This window comes from Chinchilla lanigera, unplaced genomic scaffold, assembly GCF_000276665.1.
Source record: "Chinchilla lanigera isolate Chin_1 unplaced genomic scaffold, ChiLan1.0 scaffold00021, whole genome shotgun sequence".
Taxonomy (NCBI): Eukaryota; Metazoa; Chordata; class Mammalia; order Rodentia; family Chinchillidae; genus Chinchilla; species Chinchilla lanigera.
This window is the reverse complement of record NW_004955422.1, coordinates 13,305,055-13,318,030: the sequence shown is the minus strand read 5'-3', so window position 1 is coordinate 13,318,030 and position 12,976 is coordinate 13,305,055. Positions and strand designations below refer to the sequence as shown.

At 39.1% G+C, this 12,976-nt stretch overlaps 1 protein-coding gene across 1 annotated transcript in view; it reads left to right on the top strand.

The window, feature by feature from the left end:
- Prrg4 (proline rich Gla (G-carboxyglutamic acid) 4 (transmembrane)) overlaps positions 1-12,609 on the top strand; it is a gene marked incomplete in the record, with an annotated part of 21,767 nt that extends 9,158 nt beyond the window's left edge. Inside the window, 2 exon segments of the mRNA XM_013514331.1 lie at positions 3,415-3,547; positions 12,254-12,609. Of these exon segments, the coding sequence (XP_013369785.1) occupies positions 3,415-3,547; positions 12,254-12,482 (362 nt within the window).
- Positions 12,610-12,976: the final 367 nt, after the last annotated feature.

The window sequence follows — 12,976 nt, the reverse complement described above, 5'->3', positions numbered from 1 at the left end:
ATTTATTTATTTATTTATTTATTTATTTATTTATTGGTCTTTTTGAGACAGGGTCTCGCTATGCAGTTCAGGCTGGCCTTGAGCTCACTTTGTAGTCCAGGCTGGTCTCAAACTTGCAATGATTCTCCTGCCTCAGCCTCCTTGAGTACTGGGATTACAGGTGTGCACCACCATGCCCAGCTAATTGTTTTATTTTAATAAACACCTAGAAATTGCACATATTTATGGAATACAATATGATATTTTAATATATATGCAGCATGTCTGTCACCTCAAACATTTGTCATTTCTTTGTAGTAAGAACACTCAAAATTCTCTTCTAGCCAGGCACAGTGGCACACACCTGTAATCCCAGCTACTCAAGAGGCTAAGCCAGGAGATGGAAAGTTCAGTGCCAGCCTGGGCAGTTTAGCGAGACCGTCTGTCAAAATCAAAACTAAAAACGGCTGGAGTTATAGCTCAGTGCTCCCTGGGGTTCAAGCTCCTTTAACACCAAAAAAATTGTCTCCTGTAGCTATTTTGAAGTATGCAATAAATTATCAACTATAATCACCCTGTTCTGCTGTGGTACACTGCAAATTATTTCTCCTTGCCAGGCATAGGGGCATAGGCCTGTCATCCTATGCAGTGAATACAAGAACAGCTTGAACTACATAACAAGAACCTGTCTCAAAAGAAAAAAGAAGAAATTATTCTTCCTATGTAACTGTCAGTTTATACTTGTTAACCAAGCTTTCTTGTGCCTCTTTCCCCTTACCCAGCTAGCTGCTTTGTAGTCAGTTTGTTTCCCCATAACTTTCATACTTCTTAGGTAAGCCCCCTTATAGGAGCCTATAAGCCTCTATTGTATAGTAACCCCACTTTGCTTAATGCTTTTTGTTTGTTTGTCCCACAGTACTGGGGATTGAATCCAGGGCCTTTGCACAGAGCTATATTCCCAGCCCATTTTTGTTTGGGGCAAAGGTTGGAAACAGGGTGTCGCTATGTAGTTAGGGCAGGTCTTGAATTCACTATGTAGCAGAGGATAGCCTTAAAGGATAGCCTTAAAGTAGCAGCGATCATCCTGCCTCAGCCTCCCAAGTGTTGGGATTATAGGGGTGCACCACCAAGCCTGGCTTTGAGCCCTTTTTAAATTTTTTATTTCAAGACAGTGTCTCACTAAGTCACTGCATTGTCCGGGCTGGGTTCAAACTTTCAATACTGTCTGTCACCTCCCAGAGTGCTAAACGGCTCCAGGCATGTACTGCCACGCCTGCCTACTAAATATACCTTAGTAGTTAATACCAAAATATGTCTAGTTAAGCAAGAATATGTTTATCTCATCTAATTTGAATATCACCTGTTTAATATAACCTACTTAAAGTAAATTAAAAAATTAAGAGTCAGGGGGACATAGCTCAGCAGCATAAGTGCCTGCCTGGCAAGTGCAAGGTCCTGAGTTCAGTTCCTGGTACCAAAAAAAAATTAAGAATCAGGTATGGTAGCACATGCCTTGGAGCCTGAGGGAAGAGGATCTCCATGAGTTAAAAGCAAGCCTGGACTACACAGAGTTGAAGGCCACCCTGAGCTGTAGAGCAAGACCCTGTCTCAAAAACCAACAAAAAGAATTAATAGCATAATTTAGGCTTTTAAAGTATCATTTATATTTCTTTCAGGTAGATTTTCTAGTGTAAAAACTTTTTATGGAAGTCAGTATCAGCCAGGTGTGATGGGGCATACCAGTAATCCCAGCACTCTGGAAGGCTGAGGCAGGAGGATCACAGGCCTGGGCAAAGTAGTGACTTAGCAAGACCATGTCTCCAAATAGAATTTTTTTTTTTTAAGCCTGGGGAGGTAGCTCTGTGTAAAGGTTGTGGGTTCAATCCCTAGTACTGCCAAAACAACAACAGAAGTATCAATGATTAAACAACTGGGATCTGATCTCATTAAAAAGCTTTTGCACAACAAAAGAAACCACCAACAGAGTAAAGAGACAACCCACAATGTGGGAAAAATGTTTGCCAGCTGTTCCTCACACAAAAGATCACTATGGAGAACATATAAAGAACTCAACAAAATCAGACCTCCCAAATTTACAGAGCCAATCCAAAAATGGGCATCTGAAATGAATACATACTTCTCAAATGAAGAAATACAGACAGCAAGTAAATATATGGAAAAATGTTCAATATCACTGGTCATTCAAGAGATGAAAATTAAAACAACTCTGAGATTCCATCTCACCCCAGAAAGAATGGCTATTATCCAGAAATCAACCAGTAACAAATGCTGGAGGGGCTGTGGGGAAAAAATGCACCCTTCTCCACTCTTGGCCAGGAGTGTAGACTGGAGCAACCACTGTGGAAATCAGTGTGGAGATTCCTCAAACCTAGGATTAGAGGTCCCGTTTGACCCAGCTATTCCCCTGCTGGGTATCTTCCTAGAAGAATTCAAAACATCACACCACAGCAATATATGTGCACCCATGTTTATAACAGCACAATTTGTAATAGCTAGATCTTGGAAACAACCCAAATGCCCATCAACTGAGGAATGGATAAAAAAGATGTGGTCTTTTTAAACAATGGGGTACTACTCAGCCATAAAGGATGAACTGGAGACTTTTAGAGGTACATGGACACAACACGAAACCATACTCGTAAGTAGAATAAACCAGACGCACATGTGTAGACATCGTATTGTCTTGTTAGTGTGAGAAGCTGAAAGAGTAAATAAGATCCAAAATGTACAATAGATATTGTGAAATGGGAAGAAACTATTCAGAAAGAAAGAGAAACTGGGATGGGGGAAGGGAGAAAAGAAGGGAAAAGAAAAAAAAAAAATATATATATATATATAAAAAGAGTTAAAAGAGTTATAAGAGAGTTATACTACTAAAGTTTTACTATTAATTTCTCTTAGTTCATTGAAAAGAAAGGTTTGCGGGCTGGGGATTTAGCTCAGCAGCAAAGCGCCTGCCTGGCAAGCGCAAGGTCGTGAGTTCGGTTCCTGGTACCGAGAAAAACCAAAAAACCAAAAAAAAAAAAAGAAAGAAAAGAAAGGTTTGCTTGGACAATTAAATACCTATATCTTGTACTCTGAGTAACTAATTTAAAGATAACAATATGCAATGTAGGGCTGAGGATATAGCTCAGTGGCACAAGTGCCTGCCTGGCAAGCACAAGGTCCTGAGTTTGATTCCTGGTATCAAACAAAACAAAACAAAGCAAAACAAAACAGTATGCAATGTATTAACCATTGTTACTCTCCTAATATCGTGTTTTGAAATTTTGTTTTAGTTTTTTCTTTAAAATAAAATTTAAATTTTTTTAAAGTATTAGTGATTAGATGCTTAATAATGTATTAAATTTTTTGAAAGCATAGATGATGCTTTTCAGTTATTATATTTACATTCTTTAAATGATTTCTCTTAAGATGGCAGCGGAGAGAAGATTGATGTTATTCGCATTCTGATTGGAATCATTGCTGGGGGAACACTTCTGGTTACGTGTGGACTATGTTTGTATTATGTATGCATAACCAAGCGTAAGAGACAACCACACGCAGGGTAAGTACCAAGTAAAACTATTTAATTCATCATTGGACATTCTATATTGTTATTTCTAAATAAATCAAATGCTTATTTTTAAATGAACTTTTATTTTGAAATAAATTTAGATATACAAGAAGGTTTCAAAAGTATTACAGAGAGTTCCCATGTATCCTTTAACCAGTCTCCCCACATCATGACCATCTTACGTTACCATAGGCGAGTTGTCAGAACTAGGAAAACAATGTTTGTTCATCCGCATTAGCTGGACTTCAGACTTTATTTCAGTCTTACCAGATTTTACATTAGCTTCGTCATTCTGATCTGAGAGCCAGTCAGTCTGCCACATTGCACTGCGTTGTTTTATCTTCTCTGGCCCCTCTAGTGTGATGGTTGTTTGTGGCTTATTTTAACACATGTATTAACAACTGAGTGATGTTATTATTAAGGGTCCTTCAGAAGAGTACAAGTGTCAGCTTCATTTGTCAATATTTTCTTCTGAGCAAGAGGCAGACGTCGGTGTCCCCACATTAATTACCAGTATTTCCAAGAAGCAAAAAGTCCCTTAATCACTTGGAATCAGACTTAACCAATTTATGTTACTACTCAGATAGAAACAAAATAACTGGCTTATTTTTGTTTTTCTGGTGCTGGGGATCAAACCCAGGCAGGGCCTTGCCCATGCTAAGTGCTCTACAGCTGAGCTACAACCCCCACCCTGACTTTTTAATTCAAATATTTTTATTGATACTTGATTAATCAATTTTTTGCAGTGCTGGGAATACTTTAAATTAAACAAAAATTAATAAAATAAAATAGTTACCAATTGAGAATAGTGTGCATTAACAAAACTGATAAATATTCCTAAAGGCCATAATTTTGTGCATAGGGGGCTGGGGATTTAGCTTAGTGGCACAGCGCCTGCCTGGCAAGCGCAAGGTCATGAGTTTGATTCCCTGTACTGGGAAACAAAACAAACAATCAAAAAACCAAAACACAAGTATTAGGGGCTGGGGATTTAGCTCAGCGGCACAACGTCTGCCTGGCAAGCGCGAGGTCATGAGTTGGATTCCTGGTACCGGAAAAAAAGCCAAAAAGAAAAAAAAAAACAAAAACAAAAACATAATTTTGTGCATAATAGGACCTTAGCATTTTAACTGAGATAAAATGTGCTAATTATGTTCCCAGTGAGTATAGATGAGGAGATGCACAAACAGTATTCAAAAGGATCACCAGGTGCTAAGTAGGATATCGGAGATTGATGCTTTAATATCTTACTCATACTGTGAAGTTCTGTGAGCAAGTTCATGGTGCTGAGCAACTAACTTACTTTTTATGGTAACTTAGTCATTTATCTTTTCAGCAAAATTAGCAATGTTTTTGTATTCATAGAATAGAAGAGAATAGAATGGAATGGAATGGAAAAATTTTAGCAGTATTGAGGGTTCAGCCCAGGAAGCACTGAGCTACGACCCCAGTAGTTGGACTACAGGTGTGTGCCACCACACTTGGTAAAAATATTATTTTTCCTATCTAGAGGAAGATTATTTGTCTTCTAAATGGAAGATAACTTTCAAACTGTGTCAAGCCAAATTTAAATATAAAACCACTGGCCTGGATTTTTCAACAAGTATCAGTGTTATGAAAGACAAAGAAAAACTGAGAAACTAAAAGTACTATAGATGATGTGATAATTAATGCTGAGTGTAATATTTCACTGGATCCTAGACCAGAAAACTAAAATATTGTAAAGGAAAATTTGGGGACAAATTGAAAATGGACTAGATCTCAGATAATAGTATTAAATCAGTGTTGAATTTCCCTGAAAACTATGTGCAGATCTTTTCAACATATGTAAAAAATATATAATAGTTCCGGGGCCAAGGATATAGCTCAGTGGCACAAGTGCCTGCCTGGCAAGCACAAGGTCCTGAGTTCGATTCCTAGTACCAAAAAACAATAATAATAATAGCCAGGCATGGTGGCGCATGCCTGTAATCCCAGCACTCGGGAGGCTGAGGCAGGAGAATCGTTGTGAGTTCAAGACCAGCCTGGGCTACAAAGTGAGCTCAAGGCCAGCCTGAACTGCCTAGTGAGACCCTGTCTCAAAAAGACAAAAAAAACAAAAAACAAAACCAAAAATAGTAGTAATAATAAAATTTAAAAAATAATAATTCCAAAATGTAATTGGCTATAATTTAAAAATTGGCTGTAAAAATACCTAGTGAAAACCAGACAGCATCAAAAGTTGTATTTAGGGCTAGGGTAGCACAGTGGTAGAATGCTTACCTAGCATGTGAAAAAAAAAAAAAAAAGAAAGTTCTCAGGACCAGGGATCGAACATAGAACCTTGCACTGGCTAGACAAGTACTCCACCACTGAGCTACACTCCCAGTTCTAACTGATTAAATATTTAGAACTTTGTTCATTTTAAAGGAGGCTTGTACAACTCTTCAAGTCTAAATACAATGTAAATATAAACCAATGGAAAACCAGAAGGGCTTAATTACAGGGGTTCAAATTAATTAGGGTAAGGCTGCTCTTAATTATTTCCTAACAGATATAAGGGAAAAATAGAATAACTTGTTAAGAGGGACAGTTCTCATGTTAAATCTGCCACTATTTAACTATAGGTCTTTATTAGTAGTAGTATTAGGGTTTGAACCTAGACCTTCACACTGAGGGTTTTTTTGAGACAGAGTCTCCCTAAGTCACTAAGTTGCCCAAGCTGGGCTCAAACTTGTGATCTTCCTGCCTCAGCCTTCCAAAGTACAAGGATTACAGGTGTGTACCATAACTCTTGGCTTTAACTACAGATTTTAAAGTAAGTTTCTTGATTTTTTTTTTTAGTTTCCTTCATCTATAAGATGAAGGGAATGGCTCTGACTACTCTTAAACTCATTTTCTTTTACCAAGGACAAGAACAAACTGCATGTCTTTTATTATTAGTTTGTCAGAATTAAAATTTTCAAAGTTACTTACTCTAAAAACTTTCTTTTGGTTCTTTTTGGGGGTTGTTTGTTTGTTTTTTGGCTTTGAGCTCACTCTGTAGTCCAGGCTGGCTTTGAACTCATGGTGATCCTCCTGCCTCAGTCTCATGAGGAGTGCTGGGATTACAGCCAGGCGCCACATACCACATCTATAAAGGTGTGCACCTTTTACATATGGAGCTAAATGAAATTTAAAAGTATAAAAGATACATTTTCTCTAAAACTCATTAATAGTGTTTTCTCTTGGAGAAAGTTAGATTTTTCATCTGCATGGGTCACTTAAAAATTCTTTTCATTGCTATGAAAGCATCTGAAAATGTATTGATAATGAAGGTTAAGGTCTTCAAAGAAATTTTTTGCCTATAAAGATAATATATGCATTATTTAAAACTTTGGGGCTGAGGATATAGCTCAGTGGGCTCTGGACTTGATCTCTAGCATGCCCCCCCCCAAAAAAACACCAAAATTGAATATTATAGAAGGATGTAATATTGAAATTTAAAATATCCATAATCCTACTTTTCAGAAATAGCCATCATTATGTTTGGTATGTATTACTTCAGATTTTTTTTCTAAATATATAATAACATATTATGTTTTAAAAAGAAATTTCCATTATATGTCCCCTTTTGCAACTGACCTTTGGCACTTAACAATGTAACTTAAATATATTTCCAGTGTAACACTTTTAAAAAATTGTAAAACACTCCTTCCATGAAATTCACCATGTTAGCTAGAATGTGGTGGCACACATCTGTAATCTGAGCACTCTGGGATGCTGAGTCAGGAGGGTGAGTTTGAGCCCAGTCTGGGAAACTGAGCAAGACCCTATCTCTGAAAAAGAAAAAAAGAAAAGACAAGAATAGAAAAGGGGGAGGGGGCTGGGGATTTAGCTCAGTGGCACAACACCTGCCTGGCAAGTGCAAGGCCGTGAGTTCGATTCCCGGTACCGGAAAAAAACCAAAAACCCTAAAAAAAAAAAAAAAAAAATGGGTGGGGGGGGTGAGAGGGGCAAAAAAAAGGGGGACAAGAGCTAAAGATGTAGCTCAGTGGAAAGGCCCTGAGTTGAATCCACAGTACTGCAAGAAAATATGATTTTCACTTTTTTTTTCTCCTGTACTGGGCATTGAACTCTGGGGCATTTTATTACTGAGCCACGTATTTACAGCCTTTTTTATTTTATTTTTTATTTTATTGGTGGCACTGGGGACTGAACCCAGGGCCTTAGCACTAAGCTACATTTCTAGACCTTTTTAGTTTGAGATAGGATCTTGCTAAATTGCTGAACTGCCCAGCCTGGGCTGAAATTTGCAAGCCCCCTGCCTTAGTCTCCAAGAGTGCTGGGATTACAGAAGTACAGTTCCATGTTTGGTTTTTTTTTTTATTTTGAGATAGATGTTTAAGACTGTGGAAGACATTCTTTGATTAGAATGCACTGAGGGCACAATGATTTATTATTTGCTAGAGTTTCTTGAGATAAGGCTTCATTATACAGCCCTGTGTCTTGGATTACCTGGGGACAAGGGTAATCCTTTAATTATCCTTGCTAAAAAAAGTTTGGTATTCACCCATTTGTACTAGCTACACCCTTGGTTCTCATTCAATAAAAGGTGACTGAAATTGGTATTCAAGGCTGCAGTCCAAGAGGCTGTACACCCCCTGATCCCAGACTTCTACTTCTCTTGTTTTTCTTGTATCTCTTTACTTTTTCTTGTTCATCCACGGGTACCTTGTTCTCAGGACCTGTCCCTTAAGATAGAACAACATAAGACCAGAAGTGTTTTAGATGTAGGACTTTTTAAAATTTTAGAATGTTTGCTTTTTTTTTTTTTTTTTTTTTTTTGGTTTTTCTTTGGTACCGGGAACCGAACTCACGACCTTACGCTTGCCAGGCAGGCGCTTTGCCGCTGAGCTAAATCCCCAGCCCGAATGTTTGCATTTGTATAATGAGATATCTTGGGGATGAAACACAAGTCTAGATAGAGAATCCATTTATGTTTCATATACGTCTCATGCACATAGCCTTGAGGCAGTTTTACACACTATTTTTAGCCCATCTGTGTTTTGACTGTGTCCCTTTGATGGAGATCAGGTGTGGAATTTTTCACTCAGCACATCATCTCAGTGATCAACAGTTTATGGCTTTGGAGCAGGTTGGATTTTAGATTTTTGCATTAGGAATGTTCATCCTGTCCTACCAAGACATAGGCTGGAAATGATAACCAAAGAGTCTCAACCAAAGATCTATCCTTTGATGAGAGTAGTGAGTAACAGAAAACTATGAGCGAATTGGAGCATAGGCCATGAGGAGTTTACACTGGAGCTACTAGTCATGGTAACAGGGCTGTGGCTGGGGTTCAGTGGTAGAGCTCTTGCCTTGCATACACAAGGCCCTGGGTTCATTCCCTAGTACCACCATTTAAAAAAAAAAGATTTTGGGGATGCGTCAAGCGCAAGGTGGTGAGTTAGGCTGCCGGTACCGGAGAAAAAAAAAAAAAAAAAAAAAAAAAAAAAAAAAAAACAACCATGGTGACAGTGTGGTACTCAAGGAGATTAAAAGGAAACCTGGCCTTCAGGAAAAGTTGAGAAAACTTAGTGTCTTGGTTACTTTTCTCTCTCCTTGCTGAGACAAAATACCTCACACCCAGAATTAAGGAAGGAAAGGTTTATTTAGCTTGCAGTTTGTGGAGATTTCAGTCCATACTCAGCTGGCTCCAAGGCAGAGTGGCACATGGCAGACGGCAACAGTCATGGCAGCGGAAGACAGCAAAAGCAGCAACAGCAAAAGGGGGAAGCAGCCGGGTGTGGTGGCGCATGCCTGTAATCCCAGCACTCGGGAGGCTGAGGCAGGAGGATCGTTGCAAGTTCAAGACCAGCCTGGGCTACAAAGTGACCTCAAGCCCAGCCTGAACTGCATAGCGAGACCCTGTCTGAAAAAGACAAAAAAAAAAGTTCTGATAAAAGGGGGAAATGGCAGCGGCAAGCAGCCCCTTTCCCTCCCTTACACTGTATGCAAACTACCCGCCCCAGGGCAGGCATAGCACTCACATCCATAATTCCAACCTTGGACCTTAGGCCATAAATCAATCATAAACTCTAGAAGCCCACCCGATGACTGCATTAGGCTTTGGGGGGACATCCAAATACAAACCATAACACCTAGATATGCTAGGTGGTAGGAACATGGTGACTGGAAGAGACGTGGTGCTGGCCTCAGTGGAGAGTGCACTGAGGTTTACCTAGGCAGCGTGTACTACAGCGCGAAAAAGGTGGAGTACAAGGGAAGCCACCGAGGATGCCAGGGTGAGGCTTCAAGTGTGAGGCCACAAGTGTGGACTTGTTTTTGAGGAAAAAGATGCTGTAGGACTTCATGCCCAATACCAAGAACTAAGGGTTGTTAGAAGAATGTGAGGTGAACCTAAGCGTCTGAGCTGATACAATGCACATGAAAACCAGGAGGAAGAAGACAAAATTTGGATCTGACTGTACAATGCCATGGATTTTAAAGATAGCTCAACAAAAGAATAAAATCATGTACCAGATGACCTGGTTTTAAAAGAGATAAAGGACTTGAATTTTCATTTCCGCAAAGAGATATAAAAGGCTAACAAATACTTGAAAAGATGCCCCATATTATTAGTCATTAGGGAAATATAAATCAAAGCAGAACCACAGCAAGATACCACCCAGTGAGATTATCATCCTGGCGTAGCATGATAATACTTTTTATAAGCATCAAATATTGTGATGATTTAGAGAAATTCGAACCCCATATGTATGTTCCTGGTGGGATGTAGACTGGTACAGTTGTTGTGGCAAACAGTTTGACAATTCTTCAGAAAATTAAGTGTAGAGTTACATGCGAACCAGTAGTTTGGTTTTTTTTTTGTTTTTGTTTTTTTTGGTACTGGGAATCAAACTCAGGACCTTGTGCTTGCCAGGCAGGTGCTTATGCCACTGAGCTATATCCCCAGCCTGTGACCCACTCGTTTTTAAAGGACAAATTCACTGATGTAGTTTGGAAAAGCTTATGGCATTTTGAGTCTCTAAACTTAAATGGGAAGAATGTTATAACCGTTGACTACAGGTTGGTCAATATTATGAATTTTAATTATCTCATTAGCCATATGTACAGGAGGTCAATTTATGCATGGATAGTTTATAGACAGCCAACTTCAGTCTAAACAGATTCATTTACTGGTGTTTAAATGATAGTTCAAGCTGATCCTGGTGGCGCACACCTGTAATCCTAGCACCGGAGAGGCTGAGGCAGGAGGATTGTTGCAAGTTAGAGACCAGCCTGGGCTACAAAGTGATTTCAAGGCCAACCTGAACTGTATAACAAGACCCTGTCTCAAAAAGACTAAATAAATAAATAAATAAATAAATAATTATAGTTTGAGGTTGAGGAGTGTAGTACAGTGGTAGAGTGCTTGCCTAGCATGTTCTAGGGTTTGATCCCCCACACCAGTTAATTAATTATAGTTTTCAATTCAAAAATGAGAAGACAAAAACAAAGTTGCATTTCAACTTCCATTGCTGTCAAGGTTTTATAAAACTAGTGGGACTTGAACTAGCACTCTCTCTCTCTCTCTCTCTCTCTTTCTGTATATATGTTTTGCTAAGAAATAAATCCAAGACTTGTGCACACTAGGCAAGTCCTCTATCACTGAACACTATCTTCTCTATATAGAAGATATATATGTTGTTGTAAAATTTAGAACTCTGGGTATTTCTTGTTTTAAAAGCAAGATTAATTACACAGTGTTGGTCCAGTGTAATGCTGTATATATAGTTAGTTCATAGCCCTACTTTGCCCAACCTTGCCAATTTTTTTCAGAACTAGAGATTAAACCCAGTACCTTGCACATGCTAAGCAACCTACTCTACCACCAAGCTACATCCATAGCCCTAAACTAAGACAAGTTTTTTAAAAATTGCTGCTATTGCTGCTGCTGCTGCTGCTGCTGCTGTTGTTGTTGTTGTTGAGCTTAGATCAGTGGAAGAGGAAAAGACAACATTCCAAGAAAAATAATACCAGCAAAATACAAAGAAGGGCCGGAGAATTCACTGCACACAGAGTGGAGGGTAAAGAAACTGCCTGGGCAAGAGCAGAAGGCTATAAAAAAATAAGGCGAGGCCAGAATAAGGGAGGCTTCAAAAAGGAGGCTCAGGAGTTAGAACCGACTCAGTGAAAAGCAGGTTGCAGTTAGAATCTGAGGAGGTGAGTGATGTAATGACAGCGCTGTCTGGGAAGGATCGACCAGATGGCAGGACCGCCAGAAGGGACAGAGGACAGGGACAGGCATTAGCTGTTGTGATTATCTCTGTGGCACCTGCTTGCTGGGTTTGGGGTTATGCCACTTTCAACAAAGCCTGCGTTTGGTTTCACATGATACTTTGAGAAAGTTTTCACTCAGGAGCTGGAGAACAAGGAATTCACACATTTCGAGTCCTTATTATGTAGGGTGCCAGACACTGCTTGAAGCTTTACATACAGCATCATACGCAGCCCACCCAGGACAACTCTGTAGAGGTGTCTATTATTATGCCCATTTTAGAGAGGAGGAAACAGAGTCAGGTCATGACATTAGTCAGAGTCAGATTTCAAACCCGTGTCTGACTTCCAGCTGTAAAGCTGCTTTTCATTATTAATGAATTGGTTTCATAAATAGTTGGATTCTTAATCCAAAACGTTGCCTTTCTTAGACCTAAATACTGTCTCTGTGTTTAGTTGTTCAGTCGCCTATGTAAGAAATGGCAGCTTTTCCATCAATCTCAGAAGACCTGAGGAGGCTATCCTGTCTCCATCGGTGCCATCTTTGGAGGACACTGGATTACCTTCCTACGAGCAGGCAATGGAACTGAACAGAAAACACAACGTTTCACCGCCACCACCTTATCCTGGGCTGGCAAAAGGATTTAGGGTATTTAAAAAGTCTATGTCACTCCCATCTCACTAAGCCCACCCTGCCAACTCAATATAAGAAATTCATGTTATTCAAATGGTTTATTCTCTCACCCAAAAAAGGACACTGGCTATTCAGCTCTTTGCAATAAACTGCAAGCAATAAAGGAGGAATAAGCGTATGAATGGTATCATAGTTTCATTTACATCTTGGACCCAACCTTGATCATTGTATCTTGACAAGAGACTTTGACTTTATCCACACAGTTAAGAAGAAAGCACTTTTTTTTGTAATGTATATTCTAATGGTTCAAAAATCTTTGTTATGGATCCCTACAGCCAGAGAATTATTTGCACCCTTTGTACAGACAAAGATTGTAGAGTTCTTGTGTTGAATATTTTAAAAGTTAGAATTTTAATCTTCCATAATATCCCAAATTATGATATTATACTTTTTATTAAATTTGGGGGTTTGGAAACACTTCACAGAATTTGACATTTCACTATAAATCTGTGGCCTTTGAGTAATCACTTGGTTTTATATTTTAC